This window comes from Trichomycterus rosablanca, chromosome 17, assembly GCF_030014385.1.
Source record: "Trichomycterus rosablanca isolate fTriRos1 chromosome 17, fTriRos1.hap1, whole genome shotgun sequence".
Classification (NCBI taxonomy): domain Eukaryota; kingdom Metazoa; phylum Chordata; class Actinopteri; order Siluriformes; family Trichomycteridae; genus Trichomycterus; species Trichomycterus rosablanca.
In genome coordinates, this window is record NC_086004.1 from 6,662,592 (window position 1) to 6,683,914 (window position 21,323).

Below are 21,323 nucleotides of genomic sequence, written 5' to 3' on the forward strand. Positions count from 1 at the left end.
ATGTCTACCATGGTGTTCAGCAGTGAGGAAAAACTCGAGAGACTAACTCAGGAGGACATCATTAACAAAACCAAGATGGTAATGCAGGGACTGGAGGCACTTAAGAGTGACCACGTTGTCATCCTGAAAAGTCTGATGGAGACGATGAAGTACCTGAGCCAGGACCAGGAGGCTGGTCTGATGCACGAGAAGTCCTCTTTACTCCACAAGTCTGTGGAGATGATTGATTTGGGTTTGGAAGAGGCACAGGTGAGGAAATATGAACAGGAGATAAAGCCTTTTAAGTTTGGATGAGTTTGAAATAGGGTTCGACCAATATATTACTGAATATTCTATGCATTGCATCTCTTCTCATGGTTAACAGTCATAATGTGTAACTAAACCATCAGCAGTGAACTAATTAGACATACTACTTTGAGAAAAGGCATGCTATTTGGACACAGTCACTTTGAGGGCTGTCAGTACAGTAAGCTCCATCTTTCATGGGTTAAAAAATGAAGAGCATTGCTATGTTTTGTTTCAGACCACTGTATTGTGGGTTGCTTTCTGTACCCGCTGCAGGTGATGATGGAGTTGACTGCTCACCTGAGTACAGTGGAATCAGAGAAACAGAGGCTGAGAGCTAATGTACGCCGACTCAAACAGGAAAACAAGTGGCTGATGGAGGAGCTGAGCAATTCACAGCAGAAACTGCAAATAAGTGAAATGACGGTAGCCCAGCTCGAGGAGGAGAAAAAACATTTGGAGTTCATGAATCAACTCAAAAAGTACGATCAGGAACCCTTGCCTGAGGTAAGACTGGTACAAAATCTCTCACGTGTCCATCAACCAAACAGTATGTGCACTGATAGCAGTCGTGCACTGCACTCTTATGTTCAAGTCTCAGTTTTACTGCTGTGCTTTTTATTGAGACTAGCAAATTGCACTTGTAAAGGACATGCATGTGACAAGTTTTTAGCATAACATTTGAGTTTTCTGGGCACAGAAAAGTCACCAGCTGTAGTCAATCATGATCCCTAACATTAAATTACACTACAGAACATACTACTAGTAGTGTAGTAAAGTTGTTATAACAGTGTTTTTGGTAGCAGGAGGGAGAAACTCAAGAAACATTGAAAGATCCACTAGAGGATCTGTTCCCCAATGACGAAGATGCAAATCAACAAGAAGGTAAAAAATTTCTACAGCTCATAAATATAAACAGACCATTTTTGAAGATTTTTTGAGAATTGTAGTGCCTCTCTTTATGTTATGAACCTGTACTGTTTATACAGCATTGCAGCGGACAAGCAGCGGAGCAATGACAGAGGACTATGAGATCCCAGAGCGCATTAAAATCCTACAGAAACTGGTCATCCAGTACACCAAACAGTGCCGCTACGAGGTGGCAGTTCCGTTGTGTAAACAAGCTCTGGAGGACCTGGAGAGGACGCTGGGACATGATCATCCCAATGTAGCCACCATGCTTAACATTCTCGCCAGTGTATACAGGTCCTTATTTCACATGCTCATATTAGAGAATTCCATTTAAATACTGATAATAACTGTCATTAAAACACAACATAGTTTCACTTTGTTGTCACCAATATTAACAATTATAATAATAGATGCATCATAGGTCTGTCTGCACAGCTGGGAAACAGGAAATAATAGGAACTTCTGTTTCATCTGTTTAGTTTCATTTTAGTTTCACTGTCACAAACCAGTAACACTTATTTCACACCATGTTCTCAGGTTTAAATTGGTTGTGTCATGTGATGTAATAATAATAATATAATCATATTAAATATTGTGTCCAGTTATAATGATTTCAGGTTTGCACCTTTGCTTGTCAAACCTAAATGTCGTCATACAATATACAATATGCCTTTAAAAATTCATGACCCGATTCTTAGCGGCAGTACAAGATAAGATAAGATAAGATAATCCTTTATTAGTCCCACAGTGGGGAAATTCACAAACAGCTATTTTAAAATGTCCTCTAGTTTGTAGACTACATATGTATAAGCAGTGTAGCTGTATCACCACAATTATTCAGCTTTTTTATTATAAACTGAAATAAGCACCAGTTGTTAATGCTTTTTATATATATTGTTTCCAGATCTGGGCTTGTCTAATTCAATATCTGACTTGATTTAGATGCTTCATTAATTTAATTTTAAGTTGTTAAGTTGTGAATTGTACTTATAAACATCACAAAAAATGGGCTATTTCTAAATGAAAAGTCAATAATAACAGCTGACAGGAAAAGTTCTTACATGTGACTGTCAACAAATTCTACAGTTCATTTTAATGTGTATTAAAATGGTATTAATGATCCAGCATACGCCTTGCAGCTAATTACAGTTTTACATGTCCTCTCTTCATGACAGAGACCAGAGTAATTTCAAAGAAGCTATCCGTCTCCTCTACGACGCTGTGGCTATCAATGAGAAGATTCTGGGTGAGGAACATCCATCGGTGAGTTCGGATGTGCACTCAAACACAAAGAGATACAGTAAAATTATCATAAAAATCAATGGGAAGAGTGCTTGGGTGGTGAAGTGTTTCCATTTATCACAGTTTCTTTCTCACAGATTTGCCAGCACCTCTGTTGGTAACATGAACATGACATCAGGCTCGATTTGGTCTGTTTTTCTGGCATCTTGGGAACCTAGTCAGTGCTGTGGCCCTTTTTGGCCATCACTGTCCTTTCCAAAGTGGGCCCCACGTTTGGAGCCACAATGAGCGTGCGCTGCACCAGCTGATGGAGTTCATTGTTGTCGCTGGTTGTGGAATTCCTTTCCTTATTTTTTTTTTTTTTTTTTTTGAGGATTTGGTTGTCACAGCCACTTGGAAGTAGCTTGTCATATTGTGACACCCAGTTTTCATTTTCTCATATTCTTTTTTTATCCCCTTTCTTTATTTATTACTTGGTTTAATTCTGTTACTTCGGTCACCACTTTTGTTTTCTTGTATTTTTCTGTTCTGAGCTTTTTAGCCACATTATTTCTGCCTTGGTAAAGTATCCTGCATATTGGGTTTATTTTCTATTCCTGGAGGTTCAGGGCTACACCTGGCACCTCAGTGGCGAGGCACAACCTGTTGCCTTACAAGCTCTTGTGATAATGATTATTGTATTATTTATGTGTATACATCAGTGTATTAACTGAATGTGTTCTGATTGTGTACTGCATAACAGCCTGATCAACATAAACACTTTTTTCTGTTTTTTATTCCATAGGTTGCTGCTATGCTAAATAATCTGACTGTGCTGCATGGGAAGATGGGGAAGTTCAGGGAGGCTGAGCCGCTGTGTAAGAGAGCTCTGGAGCTGAGAGAGAAGGTTCACTTTCCTATGACTTTCAACTATACATATATTTCTTTTTATACAACAGGTAGTTCCGACCTTACAATCTGATTGGTTGAGAAGCGTTCTAAATGTGCTGATATTCGTGATAACAGCACGGTCTTTTCACACCACAATGGTATTACTCCGCTGACGCGTTGCCATTAACGACAAGCTTCATGCACACAAACGCGCACGCAGGCAACACAGCCTTTTTTTCCCGGTCGCGTTTTAAATCCGTTATCTGATACACAATCATCTAGCGCACTGTGTAGGGAACATAACCAATTGTCTAATTCACTATCTAGTGCACTATGTAGGGAACATATATCCATGATCTGATACACAATCTAGTGCACTATTTAGGGAACATTAATGTGTTTGTAACGTGAACAGTTAGTTAAGCCAGTTAGCAGCTCCTAGTAGTTCTGTTTTCATCCATAGCCTTTGGTGTGTGCGAGAGGTTTTTTTATTTATTTTTTTCCCTTCGGAGGTTCTTGCTTTCTTCTTCTTCTTGTTCTTACCTCCCTGAAATGAGTTTTTGCAACTTGGGATGTCTGCTTTGTAGTGTTAAACTTTATATTCGTTGTGGAACTACTTTTTGGCGGAAGGTATTGTCAATATTAAAGCATATTTAATATGAAATTCAGGGCTTCTTTGATTTATTTTCTTTCTTTATTTTGTAAAAACTGTTGTATAAAAGCAATAGAACACTCGAGGTCGTGTGTTATCGCGAATAACATCACGGCTGTGATGATCTACGGCACTCACCTTTGGTTCGTGCCTGCGACCAAATCACAGCCGTGATGTTATTCGCGATAACACACTCCCTCTCGTGTTCTATTGCTTAAATATAGCACAATGGCATGGTCTTTATGATAAGAAATACAATGATGGCACGCAGGTGGCACAGCGGGATATTCCGCTAGAACACCAGCGCCGAGATTCTGAACTCCGGTCGGCTGGGCGACATAGCAGACATAATTGGCAGTGCCTGCAGCAGACGTGTCTCCTGTGCCAAAATTCTCTTCTCTTGCTCAGGTCCTGGGTAGGGATCACCCTCATGTTGCAAAGCAGCTGAATAACCTGGCATTGGTGTGCCAGAACCAAGGCAAGTATGAGGAGGTGGAGTACTACTATTGCAGAGCTCTTGACATTTATGAGAAGATTGGGATAGACAACCCCAACATTTCCATAACCAAGAACAATCTGGTAAGTGCCACACAAACATACACACACACAAATCCATTACGCCAATTTGCAATAACATTTCTGTTCTTGCAGGCTACATGTTATTTGAAACAGGGAAAGTACAAGGAGGCTGAGATCCTGTACAAAGAAATCCTAACACAAGCTCACATGAAGGAGTATGGAATAGTGGATGGTGAGTATTCAGCTCTCAATTCAGGTTTTTGGCATTTTACAATTTAGAGCAAACAAGATCAAACAACGAAGAGCTCATAGCCAACAAGACCATTTATGTAGCATGTAGTATACAGCTGCTGAACCCTAGTCTATTAAGTCTGAAAAACAAAAAACATATTTTAGTATTTGATCAGTTGCTGATAAAAATGCAATATCAAAAATGTGACAATTTTTTGATTTGTTGAATTTAACAGTGAACACAGGCGTGATGTTAAATTTTCATAATTATTTATCATTCATAGCATTACAGACTGTTACCGTGTTACCATGATCTTTTTTTATTTAACAGAAAAGTGATGAAAAATGTAATGTGAAAGGAGTTTAAAAGTAAAAAGTAAGGCCAGTAGAACATAATACAAGACATTTAGCAAATGGTTTTATATTCTCTTAGGTAATCTTTTCCACACTCTGGTACAAATAGTCTACAATCCAAAAAATGTTTAGATATAGAGTAAAATATTTTTAAGAAGTCAGACGTGTAGGGGAAAAAATAACTACAAAAAGGGTCAAGCATGCTTTTTATAAGTTCAAAGTAATTAGAAATGGGTCGTTGGTCATTGGACAGCAGGAGTCTCAGCCGTTCGGACAGCCAGGGGTGCCAGTACAAAGAAGGGCTTTGAGTTTTGAGTGCTGGGTCACATCGAGCCATGATTGTGGTTAAAAGGGCATGAGGTACAGAATGGGGTTTTATCAGATAGACAAGAACAGAACACAGTACAATAGAATAAAATTAATAAAATAAATTACAGTGTAATAAAATGGATACAATTTTAAAAGCATACAATGGAATTTAATAAGAAAAAATAAAATAAAACAATAGAGAAGACAAAATAGAATAGAATGTACAATGAATTAAAATAGAGCACAAAACAGTACAAATATAATAGAGTAAAACTAAATACAATAAAGTGTATTTGTATATTTAGTATATTTTGGACATTAAACAACTAAATGCATTGTCACCAAGTTACTTTTCATTCAGTTATTTTCATCCCTCATAATAAACCGCATTTCTTTTGAGAAATTTGAGAAAACTGGTTTAACTAAAGTACATACAGATGTACAAATATCTTACATTACAACATTTTAAGCTGGGTATTATTGTCATTTTTATACTGACATCTTTCATGCAGTACTTTCACATTGTAAAACATGATTATCTAACATTCTGGACTCAGGCTATAAAAAGCCAGTTCGTTTTTTTGCTTTGTTTTAATTTCTTGCATAGTAATTATTTTCTTGCTTTTTAACATACAGTACTTTTAATTGAAAGATTATTATTATTATTACTCATAAAGTTATAAGGTATTGGAAAGGTTTCTTTCCACAAGATCCTGTACTGTGCCTGTGGGTGTTTGTGCCCAGTTATGGGTCTCATTTTGATGTTTACTATCAACAAATTAAGTAATGGCCCGAGTAATGCCTTGCATAAGATTAAAGCCAGTCTTTTAATAAAAAGTCAGCTGAATTAGGTTTTAAATCTTACTATTTGCTAACCTAAACAAGGACAGTTTGGCTTTCACTATCTAATCATTAATTTGCTGTGAGGGGGAAATTTGTATGTTTCTTTAGCTCATTCACACCATGTGAAATGTGAATAACATTGTTACTATACAGCACATACTGTATACTGTTTCTTTACTTTCCATTACATCATTACTGTATCTTTTAGTCTTTGTAATTTTTTATTGATTTTATTGATTTTATGATTTTGTATGTAAATACTTCTTCAGTATGTCATGACACAATCTGTCTGATCAAACACACATACTGCACATGCTGCCATTATCTGTCTAATGATTTTCCTTTGTAAAATGATTATTCAAATTCATATTGTCGATTTAGTCCCAGTTTCAATAAATTAACATGATTGTGAAATTGATCATAAACTTTCTGATTTATTTCTTGTCCTTTCATTTCATTTCCAACAACCGCATTATCTTGGTCAGGGTCACGACAGGTCCTGACACTGGGTGTAAGGCAGGAATACCCTGGATCGAACTTTGCATGTGACATCATTTAATCAATTTCTGTGACAAATAGATGAAATCAGACTATATATTAGAATTTAAGATATGGCTATATGTACCTAAATGGTGGTGGAGATTCTACAATTCAGGTAACTCACAATCAAAGTCTCACTGCAGTTGTAGCTTTGAAAACAATATTCCTCTGTTCTCTGATCTAGCTGAAAACAAACCCATCTGGATGCTTGCTGAAGAGGGCCAAGTAAGTCACTCCTCAACCATCTAAATTTGAGAAACAGAACATGTGTTGAAATGCATAAAGAAACAGATTTTATTAACTGTACCTATTAGATATATGCACTTTTGGGTATACAATCACTGCTTAATATCTTGCTTTGTACAATTTTTTATTGTTTCACCTTTTTATGTAACAAGGTGGGTTGGGGTCGCACCTTGTTACAGAGTCGCCAGGTAAAGACCCATACATGCAAGAATAAAAAAATAAAACCAATATATAAAAACAAAAAAATGCATATTAACCAAAGTAGACCAATACTCTGGTCAAAGAGCCACAAACCAAAAAGAAAAAAACGGCAAAAGGAAATGGCTAAAGCAATGGAAACTAACCATAGCAGATATAGTGGATAGAAAAGGGATAGATTTAGAATGAAAATGGTTGTCACAATAAAGCCAGCTGTTCCACTAGCTTGGTGTGACCAATAGGTTCTCAGAAAACAAAATAAAGAAGGGGAGCTCAGTACAAACTGTGTGCAGCTATAAAAGGAACTGGGCATCCATTCCACTGACGGGCACAGCCCACATCCTTTTTACCACCACTTTATCCTGATCAGGGTTGTGCCAGTTTTGGTTTTACCAGAATCACAGGGTGCAATGTGCAGTAACACACCCCAGACAGGACAGCAGTCCACTGCAGGGCCTCAGCCACCCATCTCCTCAGATACAGTCAATCATGTCTGTATGTAGACGCCCCACCTGCAAATAGCACCACTGTTAGTGGGTTAACGTTATTTTCCGCTGAGCCACCCAACTTAATCAGATTTTTTCAAAATCAGTTAATGTCCATGCTCCAATTTTAGTTTTTATTCATTGTATTTATCAGAGTAATACATTTACAGGACTAATCTGATTATAACAACAGAAATCATTCATAGTCACATTATTAGCATGCATGTAAACACACAGTAGCAGAAGCTAGAATCATCAAAGTTGATTTTGTGTTTTCATTTCTTCACTTTCTCACATTTAGAGCATTGACACTCGTGGTGAATTAAGAGACAACCAGGTGATCAGGTAAGTAGAAGAAGGACCAATTACACTCCCAGGGCCACTTAACACATGCACTTTTACCTATTCATAGCTAAAAGATGTACACTGAGAGGAAAAAAGTATTTAACTACACTTATTTTTGTTATTCAACATGCATTCACTGTATTTGAAAACTTTTAGTGTGTTTATTGTGCACGGAATTGTGTTGGATGACAAGGCCTGGCTCAGAATCCGCATTTCAGTTCATCCCAAATGTGTTCAATAAAATAGTTTTTTTTTCACACTAAACTCATTAAACCATCCTGGTACAGGAAAGGGCCTTGCCTAAACTGTTGCCAAAACTTTGGAAGCAGTGGGTGTGGTTGAAACACCAGTGCATAATAATTAGGATGGTTTTTTACATGATATAAATAGTGGCTTCTTCAGAGAAAAGAAAGAACAACCATTCTTTAACACAAAAAACAGACCTTCACTAAATTTTTGTAGACCGAAAGATTTTGGATGTTTATAAATTAAATCCTGAAGATGAAACCAATTTCATTACAATTAAAGTCCTTATTGTATTTAGTTTTGTTTTGTTTTCTGATGAAATATAAATAAAAAAAAACCACACAGTTTAAGAATTTTTTTTTTTTATATGTCCATAATTAGCAAGGTCATTCGAGCTCTTGGAAATTTATATCGAGATCAAGGCAAAACTGAAGCTGCAGATATAATGGAGGACTGCACTATGAAAACACGAAAACAGGTCAGACACACAAAGCTTTTTACACCATGTGCCCAAAAAATTGACAACTGAAAGCATGTTGGACATCCCATTTAAAAGTCATGACCATAACAGCCTACACTTTTTGTGTAGATGAAAGCATATTATCTATTTTGCATAATTGACTGTATACCCCATTGCAATAGATGTAGCTGAAAAACCTAAACTTTATGGTTTCATTAGGGGTGTCTTCATACTTTGGTCATATAGTGTACCTGTGATAGACAAAAGAATTAACACTTACAAGACTATTAAGTGACTAAACTGCAAATACAAACGCTGTTGTACATATAAAAAATACATTATCTTGGGTTGATATTGGGTTGTATACCAGGGAGCTGAAGTGGTGCCTGTGGGGAACATACTGCAGAGAAGGCTCTCATCTCATTACAGTGTGAAGTATGAACCTGGAGAAGATGGCAATGTGGAGTGGAAAGGGGTGAGTGATTTCAAGTCACAAAGTCAGACACTCAGTTATATATAGTAAACGTAATCATAGCAGATTAATTTAAATAAAAAGGACATGTTAATTTTATTTCGTTATACTGTACAACCCTGTATTGACAGTGTAATGACAGTAAAGTTGAATTGAATGACTATGTTTGAGGAGGGGATGGCCAGGACCTGAAATAATACAACTCTAAATTGCTTAAATGATGTGTTAGAAAGTGCAAAATAAACCAATACATTTGTACTTGTGTACAACGTACCGGTAAGCCATGCCTTTTGATATAAAATAAAGCAAATGCTTTCCATTTCTCATAACACCTTCATTGTTTAAATCTAGAGCTGTATGGCTTACATCTAGATTTAAAAGTATTTATTGGATGAGTCATTTTGTCTGTGAGTATGCAGGATCACAATTTAATGCTTAATGAAGATGTTATGGAGAAATAAGGAAAAGGTCATTTGGGACCAGAATCTGCATGTAGGACATGGAATTCCACTCCACAATCAGATGTCACCAAACAAGTATACAGTTAGATGAATATGTTGGTGGTTTAGAGCTTTCTATAATATAATGTAATTGCATGGCACCATCTCCTAATTTCAAAATGTTCTACTTTCCCCAATAATAATCTATAGTAAGTTGCTGTATGTATATTTTTAAACCAAGCAGATTTTGTCACAATTGTCTTGTGTTTTAGACAAGTAATTATGTGTTCCAGTCATTTAATCACAAAGGACAGCTGTAGAAATCACTTTAATCCCACAACTGAATGACTCTTCTAAACACACAGGGTCAGTAATAAGGTATTGTGCCAGATAGGCAACAATAGACAAGCTTAGCATTTCTCAGTTTTTGTATGTTAGGGTCTGGCACATAACATAAGGAGAACATTGTATGTGCTTAACAGTTGTTTCTTTCTAAGAGCTTTGAGAGATATATTTTCTGTTTTCTTGTTGTGTTCATTGTGTTGTTCAAGTGTTGGGAGCTGTTAACACGGTTCCATCTGCTGACCTACTTCTTGCTTTGTGCTTAGCAGAATCTGAAGTGTGCAGCTCGAACCTTCCCAATAGAGCCCATTATTGTAGCAGTTTGGTCCAAATTAAATTGACTCACAAAAAGACCCAGTAATTTGTCAATTTTGTCCTTGTCAGAATCATCTTGATTCAGCCTCTAAATGTATGTTTTCCTTGGTCTAGTCTTTTTTTGGCAAAATACTTTTTGTCACAGTTATATCTGTATTTGTCCACCAGGCTACATGTGTGTTGTTTTAAAGCACACTGATTTGCACTTTGCTTTATTGTGTATTGTTTTATTAGTAAGTAAAAGAAACTGAAAATGAAAGACGAGAGAGAGAGAGAGAGAGAGAGAGAGAGAGAGAGAGAGAGAGTGTGTGTGTGTGTGTGTAAGTAAATGCACATTACTGCCTGCCACACTGGATCATCAAAAATGACGTTTTTCTGTGTGTGTGTGTGTGTGTGTGTGTGTGTGTAGTATGGCTTGCTGGGAAGAAGTGGATCTTTGGGAAAAATGCGAGAGGTGCTGCGTAGGAGCAGTGAGATGCTTGTGAAGAAACTGCAGGACACAATATTGCAAGAAACACCCAATCCAAAGTACGAAACACACACACACACACACACACTGTCATCATCATTATACTATATAAAGTTTTGATATTTTGTAGCAGGAGTAGTACTGGCTTTAATGGATTAAATCACAGCTGTATATTCATGTGTTCATTCTACTACATTACTTATTCTCTGTCCTGTCCACATTGGCTTCATTTGTAAGACATGAAGACTTGATGCTTAAGTTATAGTGTCTGACAAAAATTTACAGCCCACTGAGTAATGATTTAATTATAACATTTTATATATTTAATTATTCAGTTTTTATTGTGATGTTTTTCATGTAGCATGAAGAGGGCTGCTTCACTGAATTACCTAAACAGGACAGGAAATGATAATTACTCATTTCAGGTAAGACTTTTAATAACATCAATATATTGAAGTTTTTCTTTATATTTAAAAGAATTCTCAAAAGAACATTTGTAAGGACAGGCACTAAAGTTGGACAAGAAAGTCTGGCTTACAGTTCAGGTTCCAGTTCATCCCAGGCATTTAGTTGGGTTAAGGTCAGGGCTCTATGTAGGCCACTGTAGTTCTTCCACACCAAAGGCCTTTCTCAAACTGCTGCCACAGCGTTTAAAGCAAAACATTTGTTTTATACAACTGATTTTATACACCTGTTAGCAGTAAGTGTGGTCTAAAAACAGAAATCAGACTGTCGTACAAAAAAAGGCATTTTTATTTTTTTTATTTTTTTGAATAAGGTCAAGTTATTTGTAACTTTTGTGCAAAGGTTTGGCAGCACATATGTTGACTACATTTGATGTGTGTGGAGAAATGTATGTATTTGTTTATTACTAAAATATTAAGGTTCAAACTTTACAATTTTGTTCAAATACAGAGGGGCAGGAGACTGAAAGACAGTCGAACTCTTAGCTCCAGCACTGTGGAGCTGTACAAATCTACTGGCCAATAGGAAACTGGTAGGACATCTGTTAACAAAAGCATTTTATCACTTGTGTGTGATGGAACTGAAGAGTATGTTTAAAATGATTGCTTTAATAGATTGCAAATGGCAAATAATTTTGTATAAAATGATTTTTTATAGCGCAAAATTCATGTTTTAAAAAACACACGTGTTAAAAAACAACACATCTGCTCTGAAAGTGTTTCCAATACATTTAAATTGTGTAAAAACTATAATTTACTCATTTGTAATGATCTCTGTTTTTTTTCTTTTGGTTTGTACTATGAATTTGAAATCAGGGTGGAATGTAAAATCGATCAGCAGTGTTATTAACTGGTACTGAAGTAATAAAATCTCAAACTTGACAAATGCACATTAGAAATTGTCACTGTAGAATTGACGTTTGATTTATAGAACAAGTATATATATTTTATAGTCTAATGTATTTCAGGTATTTCAGGTTACTTTTACCTGTTGATTATTAAAACATGTTAAGAGAGAATTGTTCTTGAAAAAATGTTAATTTGTTTAAATTAAAACTGAGAATGAATTTTAATGAAATAATTTTTAAATGTTTGGTGTATTCTTAATATAATCTGTACAATCTTGTAGTGCTTGTAGTCCCTTTTTTCACAATATTGTTGCACATTTTAAGGATAATTAAAGCAATTTTAGTTGGAAGCAGTGGGTGTGGTTGAAACACCAGTGCATAATAATTAGGATGGTTTTTTACTGGTTTTTTTACATTTTAGTTTTTGTTGTTTAATTAATTTTTGAAACACTAAAATGTTTTCACTTTGTCTTCATATGTTAAGTGTAGATTAGTATGTAAAATCAAAAACACAATAATCCAAAAAGTCAAGGGGTCTGAATACTTTCCAAATACAAAATAGTAAAGTGGGTGGTGAGTGTATATATTTTAAGGGAGAACGAGTGTTTCTGTATAATGACAAAATTAAAACTGTGGTTGTTTATTTACTATTAATTAGCATATTGAACTATTTCATTAGTTATGGAGCTTGAGATTTTGTGCTAACATTTTGACTGGCCGCTATATGCCACAGACAATTTGAGGCGTAAAATGTTCTTTAAAATGTATAATGACCTGCTTAAAACAAGTATTAACTGAATGTATTATTGACTGTAAAAGTAATAATAAAAGATATTAATAGTAAAATCACATTCGACGCTGAGTTTAACGTTGAGGACCTGTGGGGTTTTGCTTTGAATTATTGCATTGCTGTTGAGGAAGGTCACGTGACCGAGTGCTGTCCTATCAGAGGCGCTGAGCAGCAGGGCAGTGTGTGTGTTTATGTTTATGAGCGAGAGGAGACGGATTACACTACAGCTCTCACTGCTGCTTTATCTCTGTATAACCGGTAAGTATTCATGATAAATTATCTTTAAACGCTTGTAGTTTTGTAATAAACAGGGACATTTTATATTTATGGTTGATGCGTGCTTAGTGGTAACGGCGCAGGACTCGTGATCAGATGGTTGCTGGTTCAAGCCCCACCACTGACAAGTTGCTACTGTTGGGCTCCTGAGCAAAGCTCTTAGCCATCATTGCTTGCATTCTAGTTGTAAGTCGCTTTGAGTAAAAGCGTCAGCTAAATGCCGAAAATATAATGTAATATTTTAGCGTGGCTCTGTATACTGGTTTAGCGACATTGTTTCCAGTTAGTGAGAGTGACATAAAGTTTCCAGTAAATCTAATTATTGTGTGTGTGTGTGTGTGTGTGTGTGTGTGTGTGTGTGTGTGTGTGTGTGTGTGTGTGTGTTGAACGGGTAGAAGACATTTGTATAGAGGTGCTGCTGTTTTCCTGCTGGTTGACCTACTTTCTGATTAAAGGAACAAAAGATGGATGGATGGATTGATGGGGGTGGAAACACACTGACCTACATTCTAATTTGATTTACTGTCGAGCCAAGAACTAAACCTTTACTTTAACTTAACTCAGATACAGCTTATTAACACCATTCTGATTTACTTATTCTAATGGAGTAGTCCACCGACCTCCATCGTAAAAGCAGTTTTAATAAACTCCTGTGATATTCTTATCAAAAATGGGGAATATAGACTCATGGACCAATTTATTATGTTCATCTAGTATATTAATTGGTCATGTTATATGTCTTTGCTGTGCACTCACCACCGGTAGCCAGTCAGGGTGGTAGTATGTCAACAAAAACAAGTTTCATTTTTAGTTTCATTTTCCAGACTACATGAATAATGTCAACAGCACAAGCCAGAGCTCCAGAGTTTATTGTAATGCATTGACATGTAATCATCCGCACACTATTTTAGCAAGCAAGGCTGTGTGTTGGACATTTGATGTTCTTTTAGTTCAAATTGTTTTGTACACCATGTTTCAGCCCTAAGGCTGTTTTTGGGACGTTCATGCCACTGTTGCCAAGTTTTCCTGGAACTATAATGTGATTTGATTGGAATATTATTTTAAATCGCAGTCATTCACGCTGATACTCATCTGTACAGTGAGGGTGTGTGTAACCAAGAGAGGTGTCAGGTAATGAAACATGACTCTTGAACATTTCAGATGGTGATTTTTATTCAGTCAACACAAATGTGAAATTGTCTTATTATTTTCCTGCCTTTGTGCAGGTTTCATCAGTTGTTTTGAAATTTTAGTTTAAATTCAGCTACAATTTTGTTCACTTTTAAAGCACAACATGGTGTTTTGACCAGAAATGGCCAAACACTATATGGCCAAAAGTATGTGGACACCAAAGACTAATCAAAAGCCTAGGTAATAGATATAGAATTACTATAAGTTTTTAATAATATTATAGCTGTAATATATAGACATGTTTTACTAGAATATTTAAAAACTACAAATTTTGTAATATTGTAATTATATAATGTAATAAGCATGACAAAGTCAACAGGAATTTAATTATTAATTGCAATTATTTGGATGACCACCATCAGCAAAAACTCTTTATAGTGACAGGCTGTATAACAGTCAGTTATAAGTGTGTCTTCTCTTCATGTTCCCTATTCTATTGTAACACTGTTTGCTAGTAACTCTCCTCCTTCCACATCTTTTGTTCAGTATATGAAAAGCTTGCTGTGCTTCTGGCTTTTTTAGGTCACGCTGCCATTTCGTGCTAATGGCTCTCATCTCTTTTGAGGATCTTGCTGAACTGGATGATGAGCAGTTAGATGAAATGACGGATGACGGGATGCAAGAAAGGCTACTTGCTCACTGGCGAGATGTGGGTAGGACTCATCATGTCTCAGTTCCAAGAGGTACGGCTTCTGTATTAATTGCCAAAATAATTTTTAATTCCTTCTAATCACCTGAAGTTTCACAAAACCCTACAATACTTTTAGAGGACTTTAGTAGAATTGCAAAGATGCCTGGACTGTAAAAGTTTACGAAAGCATTTTTAAAAAGCAAAGTTTTCATTTATACTAAACATGTTCAATAAGGTAAAAACTTGCACCAGAACATACTTGGACCTGCCTTTGTGCACAAGAGCCCAGCAATGCTAAAACTGGTCATTGACTACAAAGTCTGTGCTACAAAATATGAAGGGTATCACTTTTTTGTTTGTGCCATTTCCATTAATTAAAAAAAAGGCTGCTCCCGTTAGGGTTCGCCACAGTGTATCATTCATCCACATATTTGATTTGTCACAGTTTTTAATGCCGGATGCCCTAACTGAAGCAACCCTCCTGTTTATCAGGGCTTAGGGCTGATAGTAAGGGGCCACTGATTTGTAGACCCCCACCCCCTTCCCATATCCATGCCCTGGTGAAAAATGAATCCCAGAACTCTGGCACTGCTGTTACTAGTAATGTGGCTCTTACAATTACACCACCTAAACTCATCATTATTGATTAAAAAATTCAGTCGTATATCAGAAGAAAGTTTACTGTTCTGTTAAATGTGAAATTAAGAACACTGGCTACAGTTTTGAATTAGAGAAAGCATTGGGTTTTTTAAAGAAGGTTCAACTGTATCAGGTTTTTTGGCCACATTTGTAAGTATTTTAGCATCATTTCTGTACTGTTTAGCTCTGTAGAACCAGCTGCTTCATACAAATTATGATCCATCAGTACAGGTGAAAAGGCCTAATGTTTAAAATCTGCATATCTTTCCACCAGAGATGGCTGGACCTATTGCGGAGATGACCAGGAGGAACCAGGAAATGGAAAATGAACAAGTTCCTTTTGTTACCATCTCAAGACATGAAAAGGTACTGCGCTTCTCTTCATTTTACATTTTTTTTATTTTCTTGCTTTACCACAGCTTTATCCTGGTCTGGGTCACAGTGGGTCCACTTTCCACCTCAGACAGGTCGTCAATCCATCACGGATTCGAACCCTGGATCCCAGTTGTAGTGGGCCAACAAAATTTACTGTTGCTCCACCCAAGCACCTCTCATTACTTTTGCCTTTTAAAAATTCAATAAAAAATGAAAATATACAAACGTCATACAAGTTAGACCAGTACTTTTTGTGAACTGAATGGGGCAAAATATTAAAAAAATAATACCAGATGGGAAACTCTAAACCTACGAGCCCAATGGAAAGTGTGCATCAAAGTTAAAGGAGCAGTAAATGCTGTGATAAGCGTCTTTAAAAGTGTGAAGTCTGGAGCTTTTATCGTTCATTGGATCAGTGGGATGAAGGTAGACTTAGGTGTCCATTAGGCCAACAATGCATATAGGAACAGAAAAAGTAGTTGTCGATCCTTTGTATCCAAAAATTTGTGCCTAATCTTATGAATGATCTTTTGACTAAATAAGCGTAGATTCCCACAGACACTTAAACGTTCTGTGGAAAGTCCATTTAGAAAAGTGGAGGCTGTTATGTCCTTAAATTAATGATCAATGTAAAATGTCTATGGCTTTTGGATCAGAATTTCAACAAGATCATGGTCAAGTCATTGTCATGAACTTGAGAGATGTATTATGAATATAATCTTATTTCTCTCTATTTCTATTTCACTCTCTCTCTCTCTCTGTGTTAGCTTGGGGAGGTGATGTATGAGGAGAGAGTGTATCCACCAGGTAAATGGGCGTGTATCAGTGTAGAAGACAAGCTGTATGAGCAGAGCATCTCGAATGGCTTTATGAAACTCATGCGCTTCATCTGCAAGGAGAACTCAGCTGGTACACAAAGCTCATTTCAGCATAAAAGAAATTCTGACTAGCATTTGGTGTAAATGATGATACTTAGATTCCTTAGGGTTAAAGGTTAATCACTTTCACTGAGAATGTATTTTGTTAATGTCAAGGTCGTTACTTGGGCATGGCAGTGCCGGTTTTGAACGGGATAACGATGCTGGGGGACTCCAGCGGCTTTGATAAAAATGTGCTGACGGCATTCTACCTGCCTGCAGAGTTTCAGGCCGACCCACCCCAGCCTGCTGACCCCGATATAGCCATTGTTCACAGGGACTCGATCCGAGTGGTCACCCGGTAAGATACTGTCCAATATCTGGTAATAGTCAGCCCTAAAGAATCCATTTTTTCTCCTGTTTTTTTTTTTTTTGCTTTATCAATCAGGAACTGTTCAATGCTCAGATATTAGACATTATTGTGATAGATGGTAGTGTGGTAACACAGCTGCATGGTGCCTGGGGAGCAGGGTTCAGTCTTTGCCTCTGGTCACAGTTTAAGAGAAGTTTTACATGTTTTACTGTTTCCTTTAGATTTCCTCCAGCCTTTTACATTTCTGCTAAAGTTTGATTGGCTGCTCTAAATTGCTCCTTGGTATTAATGGATAAGTGAGTGAGTAAACACTGTGATGTGTGCAAAACCGCTTTCTGCTGGCAGTGCCACTGAGAAGCAAGCTTAAGAACAATACGAAATATTTACATGCAGTTTTGTATAAAACATATTTTTGTTTAAAACAAGAAAGCTTTGGCAATGGTCATCATTTACAAGACATGAGAAGATGAAGAAAGCGAGTTAACAAAACTGTTATTTGGCTAATTAAAGGGCTCATTAGCTGCGGCAATTCCAGGATTAGTAAACATGAGATTGCTACCTAACTGCAAATTCAGTCTCGTAGTTTTACAGCTCATTAGTTGCCATGCATTTTTTTACACAGTGTAATTGTACTATTAACATAGAAAACAATAGTTCTTGGTTTTGTGAAACAGTGAAAATCAGTGTCTGTCCACCATGTCTGGGTGCCAAAATGGAGCAGCAGGCAGTTCTAATATTTTGTGTCTGTCATGAAGGCAGCATACTTTCAAATAAATGATTGTTCCTGATCTGACCTTTCAATCAGGGTTTTCTTTGGAACTACCACAGAAGAGACCATCTCACAACAGATCAGCCTGCTCTGGGAGCTCCTGGGACCGTCCGACAACTTTCATCAAGACACATACATGGTGGCCGTTTACGAGAACCCTGGGGTGCCATCTCGCCGCAACGAGATCTGGTTTATCCGCAGGAACCTATAAAGGCATTTCACTGTAACCTTTACCCCACAAACACACACAACCATTGTTCACCCCCACCCCTGTGGCACCAGAGAGAAGGTACAGGGAGTGGCATGAAATAGACTGGATGGAGATTAAATGTTATAGGATTGCGGTGCAGATTTCAGGTCAGGTTGTGTCAATAAGTTTTTGTGCATGATGTATAAGGTGGTGCAGTGCTTTCGAAATCTAAAAATATTGTGGTTTGAGTAGTGTAGCCAGAATCACAGTAGACAAAATTCTCAGCTTGTAAGCTACATGTTATAAAGAATATTTTGTGTCTGTGTTTGGATGATCTCTTTCAGATTGTTTGTACCCCACAAATCTGGATTTATAAAGGTCACTCACTTATGTTTAGAACACTAAAAAGCTGGGGTCAGTGGTACCCACATTGCTGTACCTCAGCCAGGTTGTAGATGACTGGCAGGAGTTACATAATTAGATGTGGACATTTTCATACAGCTTGATGTAAAGGAAGGACAGGGTGCCAATTCATTGCAGGGCTTTAGCTACCCTCAAACATAGCCATGTCTGTGTAGACTCCCTGCAGGCCAATAGCAGTAGTGACGATGGCCTATTAGGTTAATGGGCGATTAACCTGTTGCTCTGTTTTTATCTCCCACCTTTTAAAAACATGCCACTAGGTAGATTGCCCAGTTGTACCTGCGATGTACAGGCACCTGACCAGAAAAAGAGATAAGTGAGAAAGTTCAAAGTCTAACTGTAAAATGCCTAAGGTATAATGCCTAAAATGTCTAAGTTTATGCTTAAATTATAGTAAATACTATATGGAGATTTATTCTTATTCAGTAAGTAGTGAGAGTGAACATTAACAAGTAAACTACTTTGATGTAGTTTTAGGTCAAATAAGATAAGTAATTATTGCTCTTTTTTAAACGTAGCATCCACTGTTTCCCTGTGGTCGGTAAAGTATGATGTCTTTCAGTATTTTATTGCATATTAATGAAAACCAATTTTATTTGTATTAATGTAACCATGATGCACCTTAATGTAACTGTGAAACACTCCACTTGCTCGACAATCATTTAAATCTTTAAAGTGGTCTTATCAAATGAGTTCTCTTAAACCAAGTGCACACTACACAACTTTAAATTATCATACGTCACACATTACTCAGTCTTCTAGAATAAGTGGAATTTTGATTGTAGATCAATGATCAGTCCCCAATTAGGGGGTCATATTGTGTGCAAATTGTAGCTTGGGTTGTGCAGTGGTAAAATACGCTAGCCCACTACCGCCAAGATCTGGGGTTTGAATCTCAGCAGTGCTATCGGCCGATAGGGCTATGTCTGATGGTGGTGGCCAAACAGCCTAGCTATTGGGAGGTGCACTTGTCAGTTTGCTCTCAGTGCCAGTCCCAAGCACAAATAGAAATAAGGAGATTTGCTCCAAAAACAGTAAACTGCATAAAACCAGATATTCGGACCAGAATGATCCGCTGTGGCGACTAAAATATTGGAGCAGCCTAAGAAGTTTGGTGAATTTCCCTGAAAATTTGTCAGTAAATGGAAAAACAGGCATGTAGTTGTGTAGTGTGTGCTAGACAATACAGACGCGGTAAATACATTCACCAACTTTGCTACAACATACCAAAGGTTCATATAGCCAGAGTAATTAGGGGCCATTCCATGGATTAACTACTGTGACTATTTAATACTTTTTATTTAATTGAATTATTTCAGGATAAAATTTAAACATTTTGTTATAATCACAAAAGCACCAAAGAAAATATATTAATATTTTTACTTACTGTGAGCTTACTGAAATGATTTAGAGATTTAAACTTGTGTATATGTAGGCTGACTTGCTGTAGTATACAGTCTATTTGACCACTAGGTGGACAAAGCTTTAATTTTGCTTTTAGGATGTCCTGACCTTGTTCTTAGTTTAGAGGAGCAGTTCTCAACCCAGCACACATAAAGGTACAGCCAGCATTCTCTACAGCAGCATATTTCTCTATACATTAATGCATATGTGCAGCCAGTTGCAGCCCAGCCTACAAAAACTGCTGGTTAAGAAAAAAATGATAAAACTTTATTTTTATTGAAACACACATGGATAATTTGTGAATGTTCCTCTGTGTGCCACTTTCCTTTCTGCATTTGTGTTTCTCATATTTATATAGAATGTCTATTTTATGTTATATACTGATGTTTGTTTCACTGTAAATGTACATTTATTGTGCTGTGGATGTTAAACTGATTGTTAGTTTTTTATTAGATATTCTCTACTGTTCAGAATAAAGCAACATGACAACTTTAATGGTTATTTAATGTGTTTTTTGCACATTATGTTGTGTTTTGGATTTGATTTTGAATCATCTAATGACAGTAATACCTTATTTAACAGATTTTAGAAAATGAAATCATCAAAAATTGATTTGGCCTGTTGCACTTTGAATGTACAGGAATCAAGGCCGTAATTACAATATATTGTGGTGATATGCACAAAATGCCCCCAATATACCCATGTAAAAATATAAATAAACATATTTCACTCACTAGTTTTGCGTAATGCTTGAATTCATCAGTGTTTTTATCAGTTCCTATCAGCACCACCAACTTCCAGCTAAGTCTTCATAACAGCTCTGACCTGCATTAAAAGGTCATGTTTATGTCAGTATGTCATTTTGCGCAAAAAGTGTTATTGTGGAAATAAATAACTTTTGTTTAAATGTGTCAGTAATTGTATGAAGTAGAAACAAACGTTTTTGGTGAAAATGGGCCGACTTGCTAGTGCTAATCAATTACCCATCATCTCTAACATTAGCTATCAGCTAAGTTACCAGGAAAGTTAGTTAACCAAACATTGACGCAGCGACCAGCAATAGTCCTGAGCTTATTCAACCAACGTTAATGTATTTATGTTTTATTTGTTAGAAAACACATGTGAAGTCTCATTAAAGTGTTAATCATTGTAGCGATACATGTGTAACGTAGTAGACGGTCGTAGCTTTTAGTTATTGCATGTTCCCTGTGTAGGAGTGTAAGTGCAAGTCGTTTTATTTTTAACTTAAATAAAAACAACCATTTCCTAAACACAAATTCTGCACTTGCTTTATATAACAATGCATAGTTAGTGTTTG

The 21,323-nt window shown here is 36.7% G+C and overlaps 2 protein-coding genes across 3 annotated transcripts; both read left to right on the forward strand.

Moving 5' to 3' along the window:
• On the forward strand, positions 1-12,077 carry LOC134331247 (kinesin light chain 1-like). Its single transcript, XM_063012578.1, has 16 exons — positions 1-249; positions 562-792; positions 1,092-1,170; positions 1,275-1,491; positions 2,373-2,460; positions 3,224-3,325; positions 4,370-4,540; positions 4,613-4,712; positions 6,942-6,982; positions 7,988-8,031; positions 8,659-8,755; positions 9,108-9,212; positions 10,716-10,834; positions 11,137-11,200; positions 11,691-11,772; positions 12,056-12,077. The coding sequence occupies exons 1-15, from the start codon at positions 1-3 to the stop codon at positions 11,763-11,765; spliced, it is 1,782 nt and encodes a 593-aa protein (XP_062868648.1). The 3' UTR covers positions 11,766-11,772; positions 12,056-12,077.
• Positions 12,078-13,056: 979 nt separating this feature from the next.
• soul4 (heme-binding protein soul4) lies at positions 13,057-20,741 on the forward strand. Of its 2 annotated transcripts, none has more exons than XM_063012580.1 (6): positions 13,057-13,135; positions 14,910-15,027; positions 15,889-15,980; positions 16,757-16,898; positions 17,024-17,207; positions 18,025-20,741. In XM_063012580.1, the coding sequence occupies exons 2-6, from the start codon at positions 14,946-14,948 to the stop codon at positions 18,197-18,199; spliced, it is 675 nt and encodes a 224-aa protein (XP_062868650.1). In that variant the 5' UTR covers positions 13,057-13,135; positions 14,910-14,945; the 3' UTR covers positions 18,200-20,741. The 2 variants fall into 2 exon arrangements, with proteins under 2 accessions (XP_062868650.1, XP_062868649.1); XM_063012579.1 differs by having other exon boundaries at positions 13,093-13,135; positions 14,867-15,027.
• The last annotated feature ends 582 nt before the right edge of the window (positions 20,742-21,323 follow it).

Coding starts and splice junctions, on each gene's coding strand:
- soul4 (XM_063012579.1), top strand. CDS start 14,889: ATGGCTCTCATCTCTTTTGAGGATCTTGCTGAACTGGATGATGAGCAG. Junction 15,028..15,888: donor TCATGTCTCAGTTCCAAGAG/GTACGGCTTCTG, acceptor TCTTTCCACCAG/AGATGGCTGGACCTATTGCG. Junction 16,899..17,023: donor CTGCAAGGAGAACTCAGCTG/GTACACAAAGCT, acceptor GTTAATGTCAAG/GTCGTTACTTGGGCATGGCA.
- LOC134331247 (XM_063012578.1), top strand. CDS start 1: ATGTCTACCATGGTGTTCAGCAGTGAGGAAAAACTCGAGAGACTAACT. Junction 2,461..3,223: donor TGGGTGAGGAACATCCATCG/GTGAGTTCGGAT, acceptor TTTATTCCATAG/GTTGCTGCTATGCTAAATAA. Junction 9,213..10,715: donor GCAATGTGGAGTGGAAAGGG/GTGAGTGATTTC, acceptor GTGTGTGTGTAG/TATGGCTTGCTGGGAAGAAG.